At 40.3% G+C, this 25,049-nt stretch overlaps 1 protein-coding gene across 1 annotated transcript; it reads left to right on the top strand.

The window, feature by feature from the left end:
• The first annotated feature begins 65 nt into the window (after window positions 1–65).
• On the top strand, window positions 66–25,049 carry dnah12 (dynein, axonemal, heavy chain 12). Its single transcript, XM_069724647.1, has 74 exons — window positions 66–489; window positions 657–896; window positions 1,044–1,131; window positions 1,231–1,257; window positions 1,357–1,546; window positions 2,408–2,477; window positions 2,590–2,748; window positions 2,848–3,043; window positions 3,549–3,737; window positions 3,842–3,995; window positions 4,085–4,176; window positions 4,285–4,463; window positions 4,569–4,704; window positions 4,814–4,939; window positions 5,030–5,164; window positions 5,674–5,867; window positions 5,956–6,199; window positions 6,303–6,488; window positions 6,576–6,776; window positions 6,897–7,091; window positions 7,166–7,287; window positions 7,375–7,510; window positions 7,594–7,740; window positions 7,915–8,034; window positions 8,356–8,512; window positions 8,611–8,783; window positions 8,904–9,056; window positions 9,158–9,397; window positions 9,627–9,872; window positions 10,002–10,121; window positions 10,234–10,343; window positions 10,436–10,619; window positions 10,737–10,877; window positions 10,967–11,050; window positions 11,548–11,736; window positions 11,830–11,949; window positions 12,135–12,323; window positions 12,408–12,559; window positions 12,719–12,857; window positions 13,047–13,213; window positions 13,299–13,554; window positions 13,705–14,001; window positions 14,205–14,383; window positions 14,553–14,745; window positions 14,882–15,043; window positions 15,141–15,335; window positions 15,564–15,697; window positions 15,783–15,945; window positions 16,056–16,136; window positions 16,284–16,460; window positions 16,568–16,699; window positions 16,839–16,928; window positions 17,004–17,144; window positions 17,245–17,486; window positions 17,572–17,719; window positions 17,820–17,965; window positions 18,112–18,326; window positions 18,420–18,612; window positions 18,716–18,908; window positions 18,997–19,169; window positions 19,820–19,960; window positions 20,078–20,236; window positions 20,343–20,638; window positions 20,727–20,980; window positions 21,099–21,239; window positions 21,343–21,480; window positions 21,560–21,793; window positions 21,875–22,063; window positions 22,818–22,921; window positions 23,005–23,209; window positions 23,328–23,465; window positions 23,575–23,666; window positions 23,998–24,065; window positions 24,247–25,049. The coding sequence occupies exons 2-74, from the start codon at window positions 673–675 to the stop codon at window positions 24,438–24,440; spliced, it is 11,937 nt and encodes a 3,978-aa protein (XP_069580748.1). The 5' UTR covers window positions 66–489; window positions 657–672; the 3' UTR covers window positions 24,441–25,049.

Raw genomic sequence — 25,049 nt, 5'->3', positions numbered from 1 at the left:
TGTCATGAAACTATTAGTGGTGGTGCTCGGAACTTATGTAAAAGTGTGGTAGAAATCCAACAATACATTTAAAAAAATAAATAAAAATACTGTCCATTCAAACTAGTATTACAACGTCAGCACAGCACTGGGTGCATCAAAACCGACTTTTCCTTATTTATTTTTAATGTGATTAAAATATAGAGATCCCACAAAAATAAATATTCTACAGCCTACTTTTATAACTGAACTATTTTAATTACTATATGATAATATTTTTGTGTTTGCATTTATTATTAAACGTATTTCGTGTATTTATTTCTTCTTTCTTTCAACAGGAACATGACAAGCCCCTCCTCCTCCCGTTGCCACCCTGTTTAGTGTTTCTATGGCAACGACACTGTTAACTTCAGTTTCAGGGGTACCTTCAGCGGCGAAATTGAACAAGTTGACATTAACTATATACAAAAAAAACAATCAAACGCACGAAGATACTGAATGAACGAACAGGTAAAACCAATGTCAAGCCTTGTTATTCAGTGCAGTTAACGTTTTGAGATAATTACCGCAACATGACGTTCGCTTGTTTAGGGTATAAGCGGAAGTTTGAGAGTTGGCTAACTTACAACAGCTGTTAACTTGACCTCTCATTTGTTTTTGCCCCTGGTTCTTTTCAGCGGCTTGTTGGTAGAGATGGCTACCGCTCCCGGAGTTTCCAAAGCCCCACCAGTGAAGGGCATGTCAGAGTTGACCGTCCTGCCTCCAATTGAACGGACGCAGCAGCAGCAGCAGCAGCGGGATGATGTCGAGCAGGCCGTCGCAGCAAAGGAGAAGATAGTGGAGAAGATAACTGCTCAAAGGAAGCTGCTGACGCACAGACGGAGCAGCGTGCAACAAAAGCAACTCCGCATGATATTGTATGTTTTCCCCCCTCAGCTATGGCATTTCTTCAGCAACTCAATGATAGCTACAGCCACGCTTGAATGGTACCTGCCTCTAACTCAGGCAGTTGATCATCATTAAGTTTCCTGAAATGTGACAATATGTTGACCGAATTATAACAGGGTCTCGAGAGCGATGGCAGAGTACAAATACAGCAAAGAGAGTGGAGCTGGGTGCTGCCCATTACCAGAGCCACTGTTCCCATCTTGTGTAAGACGTCTCTCTATATTCACACATTGTAACTACTGTAATATTAAAATGTTGTACACTACGATGATGTTAATTTCAGTACTTTTTTTTTTTTTACAGATGATTAGTGAGCAGCGGAAAAAAAAGGTACGTTTACTTTCAAGTATCAAATTTGACACGTGACAACACTAAACCCTAATTCTATGTATGTCACAGCTCTCTTCTTTTACTTTGTGTCTTTCACAGATGAACTACACCTTCCTGAAGGAGTGTGTGGAGCGTCGCCCATTTGATCCGATCCAGCAACAGTGGTTGGACTCGATTGTAGCCCGAGTCCCACCTAAACTCAAAGAGAGGCCCCAGACAAAAAAACTTCTGCAGGAGCTTTGTATGGAAGTCAGCGATGATTTCCACAATGTCATTGTTATGCACACAGGTATGAAGAAATACTTGTCTTGAATGTACAGTGCTGTGCAAACGTTTTACACTTCAAATCAAAGTAAGGATCTTTCAAAAAAATAATGCCACAAATAGTTTTTACAAGGTATTTACCAATTAACTTACCAAAAGCGTAGTAAAAAGAACACGTCAAATCAATATTTGTTGTGACCACCCTTTATCTTCAAAACAACAGCAATTTGTCGAGATACACGTGTACATATCATTTGTTGCGGGACTCTTTTTTTCCTTTTTGTTTATACTGCAAATAGTTCTTTATGACTCTGTCTGTATGTTTTGGGTCTTTTTCTATGAACTTATCGTTGTGCAAGCATAAAATACAGTTTTGAGAACACATCTTTGAATGAAATCAAAAATCAAGTTTGTAAGTAAAAACATATGAACTTTCACAAAATATATTTGGAATGAAAATAAAACTTACTTGCAAGTTTTATTGGACTTTTAACGCTGATGGATGAAACAAGAGTATCCATTTGGGGTTTTGACTTGGTTCCACAGCATGGCTATCCACACACCTAGCCTCATATAACTCCTTTGATGTTGGAGTGCTTTTAAGTATAGCACAAATATAAACATTTTATTTTTTTACGGAAATGAGAGAAATGTGCTCTTAACATTTTCTTTGTTTGCATTGAAAATACACAAAAATAACTTCATAACTGTCATGCTGCAGAATGAATTGGGGACCAATCAGACATCATCCTGATGGTATTCTGTAATTGATAAGAATCTAAACATATTAAGTGTCTAACATTTTTGCTTAGTATGTCTGTGCTCGCATATTCCTCGGAGAGTAAAAGTGAACCATGTCTCATTATGCCATATTTATTACCTGTAGTGGACACGATATTACAGGAACCAGAGACTGAAGATCTGAGCTCAGAAAAACTGAGCGCTACCCAACCAAAGTGAGTTTCTAATGTGCACAAATCATTTAGGAACAGTTGTTTGTGTGTTGTCAATGTCCATTTGTAATTACCTTTTTTTTTTTTTAATTTTTATTAATTTGATCTTTTGCAGAATTCTCGATTTCCCCCGACCATGGCATGGTAGATTTGTCAGAAACCGCAGGATGATAGAGGCAAATTTGCACATTCTTCATCCTGCAATGCAAATTATGTTGGATATTGGCCACACAACATTTGCTCCACTTGTCCTTGCTGATCTTTCAGGATGCAGGTAAGGAAAAAAAAAACATAATGGCAGGGAGGCACATAGCTAAGCTGTCTCATATGAATTTGCTTCTTTTTGATTAAATTTGGACTTCTGTTGGTATAGCGCTTCAGGACCTGTGGACTGTAAGAGTCTACAGAACAAACTGGCTGTGGAGTGTAAGAGGACAGAAGATCACATCATGAATAACTGGTTTCCCAAAGTCATCAACCTTTTAACAAATGATGGAACAGTGAAACAAGTTAAAGAAGATAAACTGGATCCCTTCTTTAACTGTGCATCCACCCTCATGTCTAATCAGGTGAGATGATGCTCACTTCATTTTACACTTGAGAAGTGTTATAATAAACAATTCAAACTCATTTAAATGAAGTACATTTTACTCATTATTGAAATCAAAAACAGTACTTGCATATATTTAGTATGGGATATTAATCTATAGTGTACTTTTAGCTAGCTTTTTGTTAGAGATGGATGTCAATAGACCCCTAAAAGATACCTTGATAACTGAAACCTGTCTAGGTTTGTCTTTATAATATTGCTGCATACTAAAGAAATGGAATTAGTCAAAGAAGATTAGAAGCTATGACCTCATAAAGTGCATGTATAACCTGTATGAGGTCTGATCTCAAATGCTAGTTCTTTATGAAAATAGCATGTAAGCAACTAGCTTTTAGTCAATTATTTGGAATTTAATTCATTATGGATTTTTAATTTATCAAATGAATGTCTCATGTAGTGTTTCTTGTTTGTATGTTTCTTATATGTTTTAGACTCATAGATATTTTTCTTTTGTAAATTCTTAGTTGAAATCCCTGCTTCAGACGAGTGTGGAGAAATTTGTCAGTATGTTTGATCCGAGCAACGACCCCTGCTTGCCGATCTTTCGTATGGCTTTGACGTTTGATGATGAAAAGATGGAAATTTACCCCCCATTTCAAGATCTGGAAGCTACTGTTTTGGAGATTCTTAATACCATAACAAATACACTGCAGGTGAGGTTACCACCATTGTATTGCCCATTTTTAAAATGGGCTGAATTTAAACATGTATTTTGAATCATTATTGACACCCATGACATTATGACATTGGTCCACAGAAAGCACAGACTGTCCAGTCATGGTTTCTAGAAAACACATCAATATTTGTGGATGCCAAGGTGGATGATCAGATACTTGATTGGGCTCGGGTCGCTGTTATGAATGCTATGCGCAAAAATCTAGAGGAACCTGAGAAATATTTCCAGAACTATGGTAATGTTCAAAACTCCAGTCATTTCCTATCGCCACTACACTGATATTAACTCAGTTCATTGCTGACTTTTGAGGATTTTTTTTTGTAGTTGACAACTACGACTGGCTAGTCAGTGGAACTGCACAGGCTCAAATCGAGGAGTTTGTGGAAAAGGATCACTCTTTTCATGAGTACACCAAGGTAACAGATCATTAAGTTGAATTCAGACTGGATATCTTAAATAAAGTGACTATGCCTTGACTTTGTTCCTTGATGACTGCCAATGTGTTATCTCACTGCTTATTAAAGCAAGTGGAGAGGTTTCATGCCCTGTCAACGGAGATTATCAGCCTCCCTTCGAAAGCCCACTTCACGATGGTCCATCTGGACTGTGAAGAGCTGAAACAAGGGCTAGCCAGCAAAGCCAGAAGCTATTCTGAAATCCTCCTAAAGAAACTGGTCGCCAGACACCGCGAGCAAAATCTACAGTAAGTCTCTTCTTTTGACATTGTTAAAAAAAACAGGGCCGTATTTTTATGCTTAATATGCTCTCATTTTGACGTATGCTGAATCTTTTTTGTGTCTGTACAAAGGATCTGCTCTGAATTTGAAACCATCAGAAAGAAAGCCCTGATAGTTCCAGAGAACACAGAGGACATGGCTCAGCTGGATGAGTACATCAATCTCATTAAGACAAAGGGTATTGCAGAACTTCATGAAAAAATAAAGGTGAATAAACCGATGATTGTTTCTTCTTGTTGTGTCTTGCACAAAAGTATCATTTCAGTTATCATATGTCAATTCTAACATTATTCAATGCCATGTTGTGTTGTGACAGGAAGTCTGTTGCAGACTTTCTTACCTCCTGGATGTCCACATCATTGAGCCAGAAGATCTGGAGCTTAATTCCTCTGTTTGTCTCTGGCCAAATAACATCCTGGATGCATTTGAACTCAGTGATGAGGTAATGCTTTTGTATCTGTTATGAACTGTATCATGGTTGTTGTTGTTTTTTATGAATAATGTGATTCTGGACAGCTGTTTTATTTTCCAGGTGATGAAGGTGGCCAAAGAGAAAGGAGAAAAGGAGACGGTTGCTAAAAGAGAAAGAGTAATCGTAGAGCTGGAAAAGCTGGGACGCAGGATAGAGGAATTCCCACATTGCTCGGAGCTCGATATGATGCAGCAGGTACTGTGCCCGGCTAAGAAGGAGGTCTGTTTTTATATGCTAAGGAAATATTAAAATTTAATCGGTCAACTTCAGAGATGCTGGTTGGTGGAATTGTTACCTCTGGACTGAGGCAGACTAGCTGGAGCTCCTTTTTCTAGACTTTATGATATGCCAAACTAACTGGCTGGTTCCTGCTTCATATTGAACAGACAGCAACAAGATTGCTGTTTACTTTTTCTTTAACTCTGCAAGAAAGCTAATTTGCTCATTTTGCAAAATGTCAAACACTTCCTTTTAACACATTTTCTTCATTTTTTTTTCTTCATTATCAAATTAAAATATGGCTTTAAATAATTAGTGTAATTATAACAGGGTAAGTAGTGATCACAAAACACATTTTTGTGTGGTTTCCTGGTGATACTATTACAGTAAATGCAAATATTTTATTTTCTTGGTTCCATGTAATTCAACCGGACATAGTTATTACTCTACATACCATAGATATTTACTGTTATCTTTTTGGACAGTATGTTGCAGATGTCAGAACAGTTCAGAAACTTCTCCAGGAGGCTGAGGAGACTATTGACCTCATTAACAAAGATGAGGTCTTCTACAAATGGGAACCATCATGTTACCCAGAAGTTGAGATCATCAAAGAGGGTATTGAACCATACCATAAGCTCTTTGAATTTATCCTGAAGTGGCAGCGCACAGAGAACAGGTCAGATCTTAATTTGATTTAATTTAATTTGTTGTGTTTTAATAAAAAATAAAAATCCTTGATAAACTTTCATCACCTCTGTGAGTAGATGGATGGATGGTTCCTTCCAAGACCTAGATGGTGAGAGCATGGAGGGAAAAGTGGATGAGCTCTTTCGGGAGATCTTCAAGATGCTGAAGTTTTTCCAACAGAAACAGAATAAGGCTTCACAAGAACAAGAAAAGATGTCTGGGACCACAAAGCAACAACGTATTGAGGATGACACAAGAAAGCAGGACAGCCCCGCAATCATTTTGTGTTCCACTGTAATGGAGCAGATCAAGAAGTTCAAGGTATTTTAGGCAGCTGGTATTTCAAAGGGGCTCATGAATGAATTGTCGTGGGAAATGAAGTGTTGTTTGTCGATACATAACCATTATGTGTTTGTGTCAACAGGAACACCTCCCTGTGGTGTCCATCTTGTGTAACCCGGGTATCAGAGCCCGCCACTGGGACCAGATGTCAGAGATAGTGGGCTATGATCTCACTCCCAGCTCTGCCACAACACTACGGAAAGTTCTCAAACAAAACCTGGCTCCTTACCTGGAAGAGTTTGACACAATCAGTGCTGCTGCTAGTAAAGTGAGAGATCTTTAAATGTTGTGTTTGTTCAGGTTCTAATAGGTCTGTGTACTGAATGCTGTATGGCCACGCTTTCTTTCTCTGTAGGAGTTTTCCCTGGAGAAGGCTATGCAAACCATGGTGCATGTTTGGGATGGTATTTCCTTCCACCATCAACCTTACAGGGAGACTGGAGTGTCCATCTTGACTGCCCTGGATGATCTTCAGACAATGTTAGATGACCAGATTGTAAAGACTCAGACAATGAGGGGCTCACCATTCATCAAACCCTTTGAAAATAAAATCAAGGTTAGCTTCACATTTTAGAGAGAAACTTTTAGTTTTGCCAGTAGGTAGTATTTTTTTTTTTTTTTAAGTCTGCATATACCCAGTTCTGTGGAGTTTTAACTGTTTGCTCTGTGATCTAAGGTATGGGAGGAGCGTCTGCTCTGTATCCAGGAGACCATAGATGAGTGGCTGAAGGTGCAATCCCAGTGGCTTTACCTGGAGCCAATCTTTTCATCTCAGGACATCATGCAGCAGATTCCTGAGGAGGGACGACTTTTCCAAACTGTTGACAGAAACTGGAAAGAGGTCATGAGGCACTGTGTTAAGGACCCAAAGGTAAAAACACTGTTTCCAAAATGGACAATCTGAAAGATAAACTGTTTTAGTTACCTGATTATTTGTAATCACAGATTCTGCCTGCCACATCGCTACCTGGTTTGCTAGAGAAACTGAAAAATTCTAACCTCCTCCTTGATAGCATTATGAAAGGGTTAAATGCCTATCTGGAGAAGAAACGTCTCTTTTTTCCTCGGTAAGCAAAAATACTTTGCTGATTTTCTTTGTCCAATTCTTTATCAATATCACAGATTTTGATATGTGCTATGAATGCTGTTGCCAGGTTCTTCTTCTTGTCTAATGATGAAATGCTGGAGATTCTGTCTGAGACCAAGGACCCACTGCGAGTGCAGCCTCATCTGAAGAAGTGCTTTGAGGGTATCTCCAAACTGGACTTCTTACCCAACCTGGATATCCAAGTAAAGCAGTCACACATACTGTAATTGTTACATGACACTGTGGTTATTTAACTTGTATTAAACTGCAAACTGTTCTTGTCTAGGCCATGTATAGCAGTGAAGGGGAGCGTGTTCAACTAATCCAGAACATTTCCACGTCTGAAGCCAAAGGAGCTGTGGAGAAGTGGCTGGTTCTGGTGGAGGATTTGATGCTTCGCAGTGTCAGGGATGTAATAGCTCAGTCCAGGGTGGTAAGATCATTGTTCCCCGTGCCTCAAGTAATACACAGTAATGTGGTTTGTTAACTCCACTTAGGTCTTGTTTTTTATGGATCATATTATCCACTTGTACAATATGAGATTCCTCTTATATAGAATAATGTAAACGCAAGTCAGGTGATAGATTGTGTGTGGTTGTTTGGACAGGCCTACGCTGAGACTGCACGGGACCAGTGGGTCAAAGAGTGGCCTGGGCAGGTGGTGCTCTGCACCTCACAGATATTCTGGACTTTGGAGGTTCATGAGGCCATCAGAGGAGGCCCTGATGTGGGTTTTTGTACATTTTTCTCAGAAAATTTGACTTTTTGGTTCTTTTCAAATACTTGCAGCATAATTCATGGAAGTGATGTTTTGTCGTTTTCCACAGTGAAAATATTAAGTTGCTAAGATTGGTAGTTAAAATTTAAGTTTAATTTGCTAAAGAATTTAAATCCAGTCTAATACATTTTGATAGTGTAGAAATACAAAGCAGTGATTTTTCTCCCTCTTGGCCAACTGACCTGAATATTTCTTCTAATGAGCATGAAACTATACCAGTTTCATCTTGAGAAAAAACTAAAACAGGAACTGGGCTTTTGTTCTCTATAGGGTTTAAAGACCTACTATCAGCAACTGCAGAATCAGTTGAAAGAGATCGTAGAGCTGGTGAGAGGAAAACTGGCCAAGCAAACACGGATTACTTTGGGGGCGCTGGTCACGATTGATGTCCATGCCAGGGATGTAGTCCTGGAGCTCATTGAGAAAGGTACTAAGAGCACAAATTATTTTATTACTATAGCATAGCGTTGCACAGCACCCAAAAACAGTGGCCAGAGAAAAATAGTTTGTGATGGTCTTTAACAGGTGTATCACATGAAACTGACTTCCAGTGGCTAGCCCAGCTTCGTTACTACTGGAGCAATGACAATGTTCGCGTTCGCATAATCAACTGCGATGTGAAGTACGCCTATGAGTACCTGGGGAACTCACCACGTCTGGTCATCACACCTCTGACTGACAGATGCTACCGAACCCTGGTAAGAGATGTCACAAATAGTGTAATTAAACATGTTGAGGTCTAGTTGCACTTTTACAGGAATAATGCTAATTAATTACATGGTTTTAACATTACTTCTGACGCCCTGCTTCTGTTTAAGATCGGAGCCTTCTACCTGAATCTGGGTGGTGCACCTGAGGGTCCAGCTGGAACAGGGAAGACGGAAACCACCAAAGATCTAGCCAAAGCACTCGCTGTGCAGTGTGTGGTCTTTAACTGTTCTGATGGACTGGATTATCTTGCTATGGGAAAAGTAACATACACTAGAAATAAAGAAAATCATATTTTCAACTGCTGTATTCCTATGTGAAAAATATCCTTTGTTAATATGTATTTTGGTACAATCTTTCCCAGTTTTTTAAAGGTCTAGCTTCAAGTGGAGCATGGGCATGCTTTGATGAATTCAACCGTATTGAGCTGGAGGTGCTGTCTGTAGTGGCTCAGCAGGTTCTCTGCATCCAGAGGGCCGTCGAGCAGAAGCTGGAGTACTTTGACTTTGAAGGAACAATGCTCAAACTCAATCCCAACTGCTTTGTGTCCATAACAATGAATCCTGGCTACGCAGGACGCTCAGAGCTCCCAGACAACCTCAAGGTCTTTTAACCATAATAGGTTTCATCAGACATATCATTTGGACTTGTTTGTTATAAATGTATTGACAGTTTTCCGCATTATTTGCTATTAAGGAACTTTTTCATATCGCTACAGTTTGCTTTCTAATATCAACTTACTCACTGTGATGCACTGAAAACTCATTCACTGTAATGTAACAGAGGATGTCACTGTCCAACCTTGACAATTTTCTTCATTCTTCTCTGTGCAGGTGTTGTTCCGAACAGTGGCCATGATGGTGCCCAACTATGCACTGATAGCAGAGATCTCTCTGTATTCATATGGCTTCCTCAATGCCAAACCACTGTCAGTGAAGATTGTGATGACCTACCGGCTTTGTTCAGAACAGCTCTCCTCTCAGTTCCATTATGATTACGGCATGAGGGCTGTCAAAGCTGTGCTTGTGGCTGCAGGAAACCTCAAGCTCAAGTATCCTGATGAGAATGAGGACATTCTGGTATTTGTGCTGAAATGAATTGATTTGCAAAACACTAGTTTATACTCTATGTCCTAATTGTGAATTTCAGCTGTCAGTTGATTTGCAGTTTTTGACCCTTTTGCTTTTTCCCCATGTTGTAACATTCAGCTCCTGAGATCCATAAAGGATGTTAATGAGCCCAAGTTTCTCTCCCATGATATTCCACTGTTCAATGGAATCACCAGTGATTTGTTCCCAGGCATCACCCTTCCTGAGGCCGATTACCAGGTCAGATATATTGATGCTTTTACTTTCTTTTCCCTTGAACCTAAGAATACCCGAAGATTTATTTACATTGCCATGTATCTGATAATCAGTGTTTTTTTCTTATCGTTGTCAGCTGTTCCTACAGGCTGCTAAAAAGTGTTGTAAAAATCACAATCTACAGCCAACACAGGTCTTCCAACAAAAGATGATCCAGACGTATGAGATGATGATAGTCAGACATGGGTAAGTTATATTTTAGTTTCCCTGTTTTCATATTTAAATATAACAGGGAATATGTAAAACACACATTATCACATCAATATGATCTTTTTAAGGTTCATGCTGGTGGGAGAGCCCTTTGCAGGAAAGACCAAAGTGCTACATGTTCTTGCTGACACTCTGACTCTCATGAATAAGAAAGGATACAATGGGGAGGAGAAGGTCATCTTAAGGACATTGAACCCAAAGTCCATTACAATGGGACAGCTCTTTGGACAGTTCGACTTAGTTTCCCATGAGGTAGACCTCTGCCTTGGATCTCCTGTATTACAGATAAATACAAGATCTGTGTATTTACAGCGTTGATGTAGACCTGGTGGGTCATCCTCCCTCTTATTTTTGCCATTTTATTATCAGTGGACAGATGGGATTGTGGCCAACACATTCCGTGAGTTCGCGTCGGCTGACACGCCGGAACGTAAATGGGTGGTGTTTGATGGTCCAATCGATACACTATGGATTGAGAGCATGAACACTGTGCTGGATGACAATAAAAAGGTACGTAATACACTAAAAATGTTTTATATTTTTTTGTTTTTCACCTCCTTGAGTAAGATCTAGTTTTGCTTTATTCCCCCCTCCCACAGTTGTGCCTGATGAGCGGTGAGATCATTCAGATGTCCAATCAGATGAGTCTGATTTTTGAAGCAATGGATCTATCACAGGCCTCTGTGAGTTAGATGCTTGCAGTTAATTAAATTAGTTGGTTGAGTATTTTTTATTTATTGTTTGTTGTTTCTCTGTGCTGTTCTTTTCTCTATCCTCTGTACTCTTCTCCCCAACTGGTCGAGGCAGATGGCCGCCCACCTCTGAGTCTGCTTCTATTGAAACTTTCTTCCTCAAAAGAAAGTTTTTCTTTGCCACTGTCTCTTCCAAAGCTTACTCGTGTGGGAATTGTTGAAATTTTGGGTTTCTGTTTGTAATACTGTTAGGTCTTAAGCTTACCATGTAAACTGCCACACTGTACTGTGATTTGACGCTATATAAAAGAAATCGTAAAAAAATATTGTTTATTTGTTGAATGGTTGCCATTTTGCACAAATTAAACTTAAATAATTCACCAAAGTGCTTGATATGTTGTTGCTAATGTACCTGCTGTATCTTGATTAACAGGATAAAACTAGTTTTTGGTTGTTTGTTTATTTTTGGTTATTTTCTATCACTGCAGCCTGCCACAGTCAGCCGATGCGGGATGATCTACATGGAGCCATCTCAGTTGGGCTGGGAGCCCTTGATGATCTCCTGGTTAAACACTCTTCCTGACGCTCTGCAGAGTCCGGAGAATCGCTCTCTGCTACTGGAGCTCTTCAACTGGCTCCTGACGCCCACCCTCAAGATGCTGCGTAAACACTGCAGAGTAAGTGACCCCAGGCTCAGAGAAATCCAGACACAAACATCTATATGCACATTTTTCATGTTTTGTCATGCTTGATTATGGTTTTGTTTACAGGAAGTTGTTTCCACCAGCAACAGTAACACTGTGGTGTCCTTGTGTCGACTATTTGAGATGCTTCTCACTGAACCTGTGAAGTCTCCTCCTGGAGATAAAAATATTCGCACCTGGGTCATGGTAAAATGACTAAGTCTTTTATCGTTTTCAGTCAAATTTTAACCCTCTTTATTCAAAATAATATTGGTAATAAAATTAAATAAACAAAACTGGTTTGGATATGCACCTTACAAACATTCACCCTCAATGGAAATGTTTTTGTGTTTTACTATTTGAGTGAAACTACGCTTTCTTTCTGCTTGCAGGCAGCTTTTGCTTTCTCCCTGGTGTGGTCTGTGGGTGGCAGCTGTGACGCAGACAGCAGAGAGAAGTTTAGTGACTTCTTCAGGGTGACGGTTTCAGGGGAAACCGAAGGACATCCAATCCCAGAGTCTGTGGGAAAATGGCAGTGTCCGATGGATGAGAAAGGCCTGGTGTATGACTATTTCTATGAGGTATTGTAATGTAATGTATTGCGTAATTACATCACTCAGAAGAATTTATCTTGTGTGTAAATCATATTGTAATCTCTTCTAAAGTTTAAGGGAAAAGGCAAATGGTTGCACTGGAATAATGCCATCAAGGATGTTAATCTGGGGGACAAAAACACCAAAGTGCAAGAGATCATTGTTCCCACCATAGACACGGTCCGCTACACCTACTTGATGGACCTCTGCATCACCTATGGAGTGTTAGTATTCCCACAGGTCACAGTGGCATTGATCACCACATATGTCAAAAGTGCATTATTGTTCTACATGTGCTATATATACACTGTTCTTTACGTTTTAAGTATTTAACCTACACTTGTTTACATTTGATCAAACAAAATGCCTGTTTTGTCTCTCAGTCCTTCCCTGTTTGTTGGTCCTACTGGTACTGGGAAGTCCGTTTATGTGAAGGAGAAACTGATGAACAATCTGGACAAAGACTCCTATCTGCCTTTCTTCATCAACTTTTCAGCCCGCACGAGTGCAAACCAAACCCAGGTCAGCATTTAGTGAAAGATGGATGAAAGAATATCCCTATAGGAATTTTTAGATCACTAAGAAATTACATTAACATAATACTTTACTAATTGCTGATGTTATGTTATGTGAAATAATTATCTAAACAAACACAAAATGATCATTAGTGTAATTTTATATTATTTATTTGGTATTTTTGTAATCTTCCAGAATATCATCATGTCCAGGTTGGATAAGAGAAGGAAGGGGGTGTTTGGGCCCCCAATGGGAAAAAAGTGTATCATCTTTGTAGATGACATGAACATGCCTGCACTGGAACAGTTTGGAGCACAGCCTCCAGTGGAGCTTCTCCGACAGTACATGGACCATGGAAACTGGTATTAACCATCCCCTATTTGAGATAATTTCATATTCAAGCATAGCACTGTTCATTAAACAGTAAGATCTGTTATGCTCTGGCAGGTACGACTTGAAGGATACCTCCAAGATCACTCTTGTCGAGCTCCAGTTCATCTCAGCTATGGGGCCCCCTGGTGGTGGAAGGAATGCTGTGACATCTCGCTTCCTGCGACATTTCAACATTTTTAGCATTAATGCCTTCAGTGATGACACCATGGTTTGCATCTTCTCCAACATTGTGGCCTTCTATCTCAAAAACAGCGAATTCCCACCTGAAATGTTCACTATTGGCAACCAAATAGTGACAGCTACAATGGAAGTGAGTTCCCATGAGATACACAGTGATATCACAAGAACTTTTCAAATCAGCTGATTAAATATGTTTTGCACTTGTATAATTCTCTTCTAAATGCTAAATTGTCTTCTCTAATACTTTGAATCTTTGCTTATATATTTTCTTTTTCTAAAGGTGTATAAGAAAGCCATGGAGAACCTCCTTCCAACTCCAGCCAAGTCTCACTACACCTTCAACCTACGGGACTTCTCACGAGTTATCCAAGGGTGCCTGCTGCTGAAGAAGGAGTCTCTGGAGAACAAACGCACTATGATACGGCTGTTTGTCCATGAGGTCTTCCGTGTCTACTATGACCGTCTGGTGGATGACAACGATCGAGCATGGCTCTACAAGCTGATGAACAGTATCCTCAAAGATCACTTCAAAGAGTTCTTTGACCAGGTCTTTGATCACCTGAAACAAGGGAGTAAAGTAAGCTGAGATGTAATTATGCTTACCGTGTAGATTCAGCAAAGAAAAGCTGCTTTACTTCATGTTCTTTCAGTCTGAGATCTAAATAACATCTGAATAAATAAAAAAACATTTTATTAGTACAGTATATTAAACATCCGTAGGACATGATTAGGAAAATCTATATGAATTAATTTGTCCCATTGATATTTTTCCATTTTCAGCTGGTTGAGGAAGATATGCAAAATCTTCTGTTTGGTGACTACATGAACGTAGACCTGGAGGATGATGAGCGCTTGTACGCTGAGGTGCCCTCAATGGAAACCTTTTCTGAGGTGGTGAAGTCATGTCTTGACGAATATAACCAGATGCACAAGAATCAAATGAACCTCGTCATCTTCCGGTAAAAAGTTTTTAGTAGCGACATTGTAAATTTTGAGTTATTTTACCAAATTAAAAGATTATTTTTCACTTGATAGGAGTGAATGAACAACCAATTGACTTCAGATTTGTGCAGTAATTAAATGAAATGTAAACTTGACTTACTGAGAAAACACATCTGCATTATGTAGCTATGTCTTGGAGCACTTGTCCCGTGTGAGTCGTGTGTTAAAGCAGCCAGGAGGCAATGCCCTGCTTGTAGGAGTGGGAGGCAGTGGACGCCAATCCATCACCCATCTGGCCACGTCCATGGCTCACATGACCATGTTCCAGCCTGAGATCTCTAAGAGCTACGGCATGACTGAGTGGAGAGATGACCTCAAGGTTAGTTTTATAGTTTAGGAAAGACCTCTGAGTCTTTTTATACTACAAGTGTATATTGATCTCTGCTTAGATTCTGTTTTTTTTGTTGTTTTGTTTTTTACAATACTCCATCTCCCTGCTTTTCCTTAAATTGCAGATGCTGCTGAAAAATGCTGGGGTAAAAGGACAGAAGACTGTGTTCTTGATAACTGACACTCAGATCAAAGATGAGGCTTTTCTGGAAGACATAGACAGTGTGTTGAACACGGGAGAGGTGCCCAATCTGTTTGCCATAGACGAGAAACAAGAGATCATGGAGGTAGGTTATTATGAGTCTATACAGCAATGTGTATCTTGTGAAAAGACCCTATTTATTTATATTTAATATAATTCATACTTCATTTCTCATTCTACAGGCAGTACGTCCCGTTGCCCAGGCTGGTAAAAAGAATTTGGAGTTGAGCCCTTTGACTCTGTTTGCCTTCTTCGTGTCCCGCTGTAGAGAGAACCTGCACATTGTTGTTGCCTTCAGTCCTATTGGAGACGCCTTTAGAAATCGCCTGCGTCAATTTCCATCTCTTATCAACTGCTGTACCATTGACTGGTATCAGGTAATATATAAGCGTGAGTAGGTATTAATATATATAGTATATAGCAGAGGCTAAAACATTAAAAACAATGAAAAATACTGTATGTGTGTGTCTGTCCTTGAGCCAGAGATAACATGAAAAAAAAAGGTAGAACATAGAACACATAGGTTAATAGATGCAATTGTTAACAGCATCAGCTGTATGTCTTTGCATGTTCTTAGTATCATTTACATCTCTGTGCTTTGACAGCCATGGCCGGAGGAGGCTCTCGAGCGAGTAGCCAACTCCTTCCTGGAGTCACTGGAGATGAGTGAAAATGAGAGGCGGGAGGTCATACCCATCTGTAAAACATTCCATACCTCTGCCAATCAGTTGTCAAAGAGGTATGACATGGTTATTCAAAACTTCTATATTCAGAGGTGGAGTACATACTGTATTTAAGCTGTTACAATGTTGTTTTTATTGCAGATTCCTATTTGAGCTAGGCCGGTATAATTATGTGACACCCACATCCTACCTGGAGCTGATTGCAGCTTTCCGTCTACTACTCACTCAGAAAAGAGACGCTGTCATGAAGGCAAAACGGAGGTATACCAACGGTCTAGATAAACTAGCCTTTGCTGGATCTCAGGTATACGCAGTACCATTTTTACCTGAGTTGTTTTTATTTTCTCCATTTATTTGATTAAAAGTATTAGGGATACGTTTGCCGTAACATATTTTAACAATGTCTTTCTGTAGGTGGGTGAGATGAAGAAGGAACTTGTCGACCTACAACCCAAACTGGAACAGGCAAAGATAGACAACAACAAAATGATGCAGGTGAATACGTTTCACATCTTCATTCTGCCTCACCATCAACTCCACAGTGTATACTTTGCATCAGCATATACAAAAATAATTGTAGCAAATGTAAATATGCATTTGTGTATTAGTGTGTGTTTCACATATTCATTTTGTGATTTTCAGGTGATTGAAGTGGAGTCCGTGGCGGTGGAGGCCAAGAGTAAAGTTGTGCGTGTTGATGAGGAGGCAGCAACTCTGAAAGCCAACGAGGCCGAGGCTCTGAAGAAAGAGTGTGAGAGTGACTTGGCAGAAGCCATCCCTGCCCTGGAGGCGGCTCTCTCTGCCTTGAACACTTTGAAGGTGAGCACTGTTTAGCCACACTCCTGTTTGTTAAATAATTATTTTTCTGTTTAGATCATTACAGTTTAGACGGATAAAAAAATGTATCTGTCTCTGTTTCATTTCAGCCCAGTGATGTCACAATTGTGAAGTCGATGAAAAATCCCCCTTCAGGGGTGAAGCTGGTGATGTCAGCTGTGTGTGTGATGAAGGATATAAAACCAGATAAGATAGTTGACCCAGCTGGGACTGGAAAGAAGGTTAAAAAATAACAAAATATCTTACAAGGAAATCATGATATTCATTTTTAGCCTTGTCAAAGTTCATCATAACAAAAGGATTTTTACTGTGTTACGTTGTATAGTAATGTCACAATGAGTGACATTTCTTTTTATCTAGGTTTTTGACTACTGGGGTCCAAGCAAGAAGCTACTTGGTGATATGAATTTTTTACGAGATCTTAAAGAATATGACAAGGACAATATTCCTGTGAGTGTCAAGACAATTACATCATTATTTAAAAATAAACTTGCCCTGAATAACTCATCTATCTCTGGATTGCAGATCCCTGTGATGCAAAAAATTCGTAGTGAGTACATGACTAATCCTGACTTCGACCCCACAAAAGTGGCAAAGGCCTCCTCTGCAGCAGAGGGCCTCTGCAGATGGATCAAAGCAATGGAGGTGTATGACAGAGTGGCAAAGGTGACGCGTTTCTGGACTTTGGACTTATTTATGACGCCTGCAAGTTTTTTTTTTTTTTTTTTTTTTTTTTTTTATCTCAACCACTCTTTTTGGTTTTTAGGTTGTGGCTCCTAAGAAGGCCAATTTTGCCGAGGCACAGGAGTCTCTGGCTGCTACCAGGGCTTTGCTGGACCAGAAGAGAGCTGAGTTAAAGGAGGTCGAGGACCACTTGGCTTCCCTTCAGAAAACCTTTGACGAGAAGACAGAGGAGAAAGCCCAGCTGGAGTTCCAGGTGGACTTGTGCGCCAGAAAGCTGGAGAGGGCTGAAAAACTCATCGGTGGTCTGGGTGGAGAGAACATCAGGTCAAATATTATTTTTAGTAATATTTTCTGCAGTTGAACGAATAAATGGCAGCATACCACTTACTGAGTTTAAATCCATCCTTAGATGGTCTAAGGCAGCAGATGATCTACAGAACACGTATGACAACTTGACTGGTAATGTGCTTGTCTCTGCTGGTGTTATCGCCTACTTGGGGGCTTTCACCGCTGGCTTCAGACAAGACTGCTCCAAGTTATGGACCAAACTTTGCCAAGTAACAGTCCTCCTTTCTACCCTTTTACAGTCATTTTCTTTCAACTTAAACATGTGTAATGTCTGTCTAATGTACCGTCTGTCTACCTCCATATCTCTAGTCCAAGAACATCCCATCATCAGATGACTTCTCTCTCAGTAAAACCCTGGGAAATCCCATTAAGATCAGGGCTTGGAACATAGCCGGTCTTCCCAGTGACTCATTCTCTATCGACAATGGTGTCATTGTCAGTAATTCACGTAGATGGTGAGTCTGTATTTCTGAAGTGTTTTGGTCAAAATGTAACTCTTTTCTTGAAACGTTTATCAATAATGAAGAGTTTTATTGTTACATGTCAACAAAACTGACAGAAATGTTGCATCATTTAATCGTCAATGTTTGTGTTCTTGTAGGCCCTTGATGATTGACCCTCAGGGCCAAGCTAACAAGTGGGTGAAGAATTCAGAAAAAGATAACAACCTGAGTGTCATCAAGTTAACAGATGCGGACTACATGAGAACTTTGGAGAACTGTGTTCAATTTGGAACACCGTTGCTGCTGGAAAATGTGGGAGAAGAGCTGGACCCTTCTCTGGAACCACTGCTGCTCAAACAAACCTTCAAACAAGGTGCTGTGAATGTGAGATGGCTGCCAAATGGTCATCTGAGGTTTAAATTAAAAAACTGAAATTCCCAGTTGACATTTTTTTTGTTTCACCTAGGTGGTGTGAATTGCATCAGGCTTGGGGAGAGTGTGATTGAGTACTCCTCTGAATTCCGTTTTTACATCACCACAAAGCTCAGGAATCCGCACTACCTGCCAGAACTGGCCACCAAAGTGTCCCTGCTCAATTTCATGATCACCCCAGAGGGTTTGGAGGACCAGTTGCTGGGGATTATGGTTGCCAAAGAGAGGTAGCACTCATAAAACCACCACCGTGGTATACCTCTAAAATGCTCAGTACTACAGGTGTTCTTCCTCAGATCATTATTGGTTTCTGCTTTGTGTTTTCTACAGGCCAGAACTGGAAGAGGAGAGAAATGCACTAATCCTGCAGTCAGCTGCCAATAAGAGGCAGCTAAAGGAGATTGAAAACAATATCCTGGAGACACTGCAGTCCTCGGAGGGAAATATCCTGGAGGATGAGAGTGCCATTAAGATTCTGGACTCGGCAAAGATCATGTCCAATGAGATTACCAAGAAACAGCAGGTGGAAACTATAAATAAAAATCAGTCCTCGATTGTGAATGGAGTTCAATATTTGGTAATCTAAACTCGTACTGTTTACATATTTCAAGGTTGCTGAGAAAACAGAGATCAAGATAGCAGAGTCTAGAGAGGGTTACAGAGCTATTGCCAAACACTCATCCATCCTGTTCTTCAGTATTGCTGATCTGACCAACATCGACCCCATGTACCAGTACTCTCTCAGCTGGTTTGTCAACCTCTACATTAACTCCATACAAGACAGGTGAGTGGTGCACATCGAGGAGCACTCTGAGACAAATCTTTTGTGACTGTATGATTGTACTAGCAGTTTAGAAAACATTGTTCATCATATGTTTTATATTAAACAGGCTTGAATGTCATATAAAAATCCCACATTTGACAAAGAGAATTGTTGCATGAACTCACTCAGAATCACAGTGAGATTCCACATTTATCCAAACTATCCCATGTGTTTAACCTTAAAACACTTTCAGAAAACCCAAGTGTATGGTCAAGGGCAGAGTGGAAGTAAAAGTATTCATATACTTTTACAAGAGGAGGATGGGGAGGGTGTAACCTTTTTAACTTAAGAGCTTGAGCTGGGGTTCTTCAGTTTCTACAGGAAATATGCACTTTATAACAATGTTATAATAAAAGTAGTACTTGTAGATATCATGAATATGTTTGAATTTACCCTGAACATATTTGACTGAAGGCAGCAAAGTGGTGGATATTTGACTGAAGTGGAACTATTGCCTCAGTCACTAAATCTTGAAAGATTCAGCTATGGTATAAAACTCAGAGCGAAAGACAAACCCCACACTGTGACGTGAACTTTTAGCACAGGATTATTCAACATTTAGTTGGTCTGTCTTCAACTAAGGATTTTTGTATTTTGGCTTTTTTCATCAGTAACAAGTCCAAGATTCTGGAGCGGAGGCTTCAGTTCCTTATTGATCACTTCACCTATAACCTGTACTCCAACATCTGTCGCTCTCTATTTGAAAAGGACAAACTCCTCTTCTCCTTCCTTCTCTGCTGCAATCTACTCCTGTAAGTGGTAAAGCTACACAGGATTTCAGCTTTTATCCTACTCCTATATGAAAATATATGAGAATCTTTAGAGACATATTTTATTCATGCTATCTTCTATTGATATTTCTCTTTTAGAGCAAAAGAAAAGATTGAATATTCTGATTTCATGTTCTTGCTGACTGGGGGAGTTGGCCTGCAGAACACCATTGCTAACCCCGACCCCAGCTGGCTACAGGACAAGAGCTGGGATGAAATCTGCAGAGCCCATGAACTGCCTGGTTTACAAGGAATAAGGTAAAAAGCATTGATTGCGCAAACAAAAATTGTGACTATGATGCCAATCCTCCTGTTTGTCATTATGATTTGCTTTTGACTAATGGGTTCACTATTTATTCCACAGAAACGCTTTCATTGAGAGGCCAGAAGATTTCAGGCCTATTTATGACAGCAAAGAGCCATGCGACATCGATCTGCCTGCACCGTGGTGTGAACGATTCAATGACCTGCAGAAGACGATCATTGTTCGCTGCCTCAGGCCTGATAAGATAGTGCCAGCTGTGACTAAATATGTGACTGGCAATCTGGGGAAGAAATTTGTCCAACCTCCTCCCTTTGACCTGAGCAAGAGCTACCTGGACTCCAACTGCACCGTCCCGCTCGTGTTTGTGCTGTCTCCAGGAGCCGACCCCATGGCTAGTAAGTCCTACACTGCCAATGAATCATTGTCAGTGGTTATATAATGCTACCCCTGAAAATTATTAATAATAAAAATATCCTTTCACAGGCTTACTAAAGTTTGCCAGTGACAAGAAGATGGGGGGTGCCAGGTTCCAGTCTATCTCTCTGGGTCAGGGCCAGGGGCCCATCGCGGCTAAAATGATAACCACAGCCATGACAGATGGGACATGGGTGTGTTTGCAGAATTGTCACCTGGCTGTTTCCTGGATGTCGACCCTGGAGAAAATCTGTGAGGACTTTAGTCTCACAACATGCCATCAAGACTTCCGCCTCTGGCTCACAAGCTATCCTTCATCCAAGGTAAAGCACGTGCATTTTATTGAACACATGTACATAAATAAACCAACTTTAAGCAGTAAGCTAGAGCTTTGTTGTAATTACACAATAAAAGCACCTTTTTTTTTTTTTTTTAAATCAGTTCCCAGTGACCATCCTGCAGAACGGGGTGAAAATGACAAATGAGCCTCCGACGGGACTCCGACTCAACCTGCTTCAGTCTTACTTGTCAGATCCTGTTTCTGACCCAAACTTCTTCAATAACTCCCCTAATAAGGAGCTGGTGAGTTGGAATGAAACTCATCTTCATTGAAATGCCACAGAAATTCACATTTAATAATTTAACACGCAAAAGAAATTATTTGACTCTTTGATTTCTTTACTAGATTTGGGAGAAGCTCCTATATGGCCTGTGCTTCTTCCATGCCCTCGTTCAGGAAAGGAAGAAGTTTGGTCCACTGGGCTGGAATATTCCCTATGGCTTCAATGAGTCAGACCTCCGTATAAGCATCAGACAGCTCCAGGTATTTATATTAAGTCTCAGTTGCAGAGTTTTTACCATCACATAAATCTATAATCCCTTTGTTTTCGTTCCCTCTTCAGCTGTTTGTGAATGAATATGATGAGGTGCCCTTGGAGGCCATAACGTATCTGACTGGGGAGTGTAACTATGGTGGCCGTGTGACAGATGACTGGGACAGGCGGCTCCTTTTGACTATCTTGGCCGACTGCTACAACAAGGACATCATTGAGGCATTTCGCTACCCTTTCTCACAGAGTGGCAAATACTATGCTCCACCTAAATCTACCTACGACGACTACATTCTATTCATCAAGGTACAAACACTTCAAGAGGACAATTTGTTTGTTCTATATAATTACTTTAAACTCAGTTTCAGTATGTTTGTTGTGTTCTAGAAACTTCCATTCAGCCAGAATCCAGAGGTGTTTGGGATGGATGAAAATGTGGATATTTCTAAAGATTTGCAGCAGACAAAACTGCTGTTTGACTCGCTGCTACTCACCCAAGGTGGAGGAGCTAAAGGTGGCGCTAGCTCTGGGAGTGACAACACTCTGTATGACATAGCGAAAGACATCCTTACCAAGGTATGAGCTGATTAAATGACCTGTTCATTTAATACTTTTTAGCCACAATAATAACATGGTTTTGGGAACAGTGATGTCAGTCAGGTGGTTGACCACATTGAAACATCTCAAAAACTAATGGATGGTCTCTGGGGGAGAATGGCTTTTCCATTAATACCAGCAGGCTAAGTTTTCACTTATTCTGGCAAACGCAGTGTGTCTGCTTCTACGAAATAAACTGGCTCCAAATTTATACAGAAATTATTGACAATGCCCAGAATCCTACTGAGTTCGGTGGTTAGCTCAATTTTCCTCTAGTGCCGTGCGTCACATTAGGGGCTGTGGTCTTAGGCGAAGTGTCCCAACAACTATTAAATAGATTGCCATGACATTTGGTACCGACATTCATGTCCCCCTCAGGATGAATTGTAATAATTCAGGGGACCCCTTCACTTTTCATCTCGTGCTATCATCAAGTCAAAAATGGAATTTGTCCAGTACCTGAAAAAATACTCACAATAGTATCAGCGTCAGCTGTACTTTGTGTTAAACTAACATGGTGAACATAGTGAACATTATTTCTGCCGGAGATTGGCATTTTAACATTGTTATTGTGAGCAGGTTAGCATGCTGACATTAGCTTTTAGCTCAGAGCACAGTGGAGCTTCACAGACCCACTAGCACAGCGGTAGACTCTTACTACAGATAAAATGCTTTTTATGCTGTGCAAAAAGAGTTTTGTTTTTATTACTAACACATTTGCTTATTCCACCAGCTTCCAGATAATTTTGACAAAGAGGCAGCTCTCTTGAAGTTCCCCGTGCTCTACGAGGAGAGTATGAATACAGTTCTTGTCCAGGAGATGGAGCGCTACAACACGTATGAACAAACAGCTCCATGCAGAATTTTCAGCTCCTCACCAAACATTTTGTGTGACTTAACTGCTGTTTTTGCTTTCTCAGGTTGTGCAGTGTGATTCGTGTGAGTCTACGGAACCTGCTGAAGGCTATTAAGGGCTTGGTGGTGATGGATGCTGAGCTGGAGGCAGTTGCAGGCAGTCTGATTGTGGGCAAGGTCCCGGACAAATGGGCCAAGCGCTCCTACCCTAGCCTCAAACCTTTGGGAAGTTACATCACTGAATTTCTCTCAAGGCTCAAGTTTTTGCAGGTGAGACGAGTTAACGAAGGTTATTTAGATGAGAGCGAGAGTTTTGATTTGGACTGGCATGTGTGGGAGCTTCGTTGAGTTTTTCACTCCCCTTCACTCTTATTTTGTCTTCCCATAGGATTGGTATGACACCGAAAAGCCCATTGTGTTCTGGCTGTCTGGCTTCTTCTTCACCCAAGCCTTCCTCACAGGGGCGATGCAGAACTACGCCAGGAAGTACCATATCCCCATTGACCTGCTCGTCTTCGACTTCGAGGTCCGAAGACACACACTTTGTGTTCCCTCTGTTTCCACATCCGAAGATCTTCCGATAACCCCAATCGTGTACTGAAGTGTGGTTTTGTTTTCATGATGTTTTCTTACAGGTTCTTCCTATTGATGAGTCGGACGTGGCGCCTGACGATGGTGTTTACGTTGATCGATTGTTTCTGGATGGAGCTCGATGGGACAAAAGAAGGTAGATGTTCACAGCTTTTAGAATAATGGTTATATCTTTACAATAGTCAGTGGTCAAGAGGAAGTTGGAGCATTTACTCAATCACGGTGCTCAAGTACACATTTGAGGTACTTTACTTGAGTGTTTTCATTTAATGCTACTCTTTACTCCACTACAAGTAAATATTTATTATGATACTTTTTAACACACTACATTTGTAAATTCATAATGTTGGACCTTTACATGTATTGGAGAGGTTTTATATTTTTTATTGTGTGGTAGTGTTACTTCTTCCGCCAATTCTAAGATGCAGGGCAACATGAAAAGATTTTATTTGTCTCCCTACCATCAGTGGATTTCTGGCTGAGCAGCACCCCAAAGTCCTCTTTGACTTGATGCCCATCATCTGGATAAAACCCGGTAAGTCTTACCTCACTTTGTACACTGCCAGTGCTAATGTTTCAAATCTATGACAAATTAAATATGCCATTCATGTGTATCTACTACAATACTGTTTTATTTCTATTACAAATTTCCCCTCCTATCTTGTGACTCTGTTTCTCATTTTCTTTGTTTATTTGCTTCCTTCTCTCCCACACAGCTGAAAAAAAGAACATAGATGAGCGTCAAAAACTGTATGTCTGCCCTCTCTACAAGACCAGTGAGAGGAAGGGCACCCTCTCTACCACAGGCCACTCCACCAATTTTGTCATTTCCATGGTGTTGCCAACCAACACCCGCCCGCAACACTGGATCAAGCGCGGTGTGGCCATGCTCTGCCAGCTAGATGACTGAGATCCAAAAAGACACTTCTGAATTGAGCACTTTTCTGTAGCACATGTTGATGCTACTCTGATGCCTTTTTTTTTTTTTTTTAAACTCCCTGTCCCCAACGATGCAAAATTAAACTGAATTTCCACATTTGACCAATTATGGAATGTGTGTCTTAAACTATTGATAGAGCATCAATGTGGATAACTATGGAGACGTGCATGAAATGGTACACGATACTATTTTCAGTTCACGTCTTCGATCAGTATATAGTACAAAATACAAATCTACACTGTTCACGGATAGAGAATCCCTGTAAGGGTAAGCCAGAGGGCGAGACCTCCTAAAGCGAGTCCCTGTAAGGGTAAGCTACATGGCTCACGGAGGGTGAGACCTCCTAAAGTAAGACCTTCTAAGGGTAAGCTACACGAGTTCAGGTTTGTACTTACAGTCATCCTAATACCAAACCAAAGGTCAACAACAATATAAAACTCAAGCAAAAAAAAAGTCCAAAAGAGATTTTTTTTTTTTTTTCCCATTGTGCACTTGCACAACTTGCAGTTGCCTCACAGTGAGAAGTAACTATAGAGTATAGAGTATAAAGTATTTAGTATAGAATATAATATTTTTCTG

This window comes from Brachyistius frenatus, unplaced genomic scaffold, assembly GCF_029030835.1.
Source record: "Brachyistius frenatus isolate BFR_SWC_R1_liver_20210118 unplaced genomic scaffold, ASM2903083v1 Contig_6, whole genome shotgun sequence".
Taxonomy (NCBI): domain Eukaryota; kingdom Metazoa; phylum Chordata; class Actinopteri; family Embiotocidae; genus Brachyistius; species Brachyistius frenatus.
This window is presented reverse-complemented; position numbering and strand designations above follow the sequence as displayed.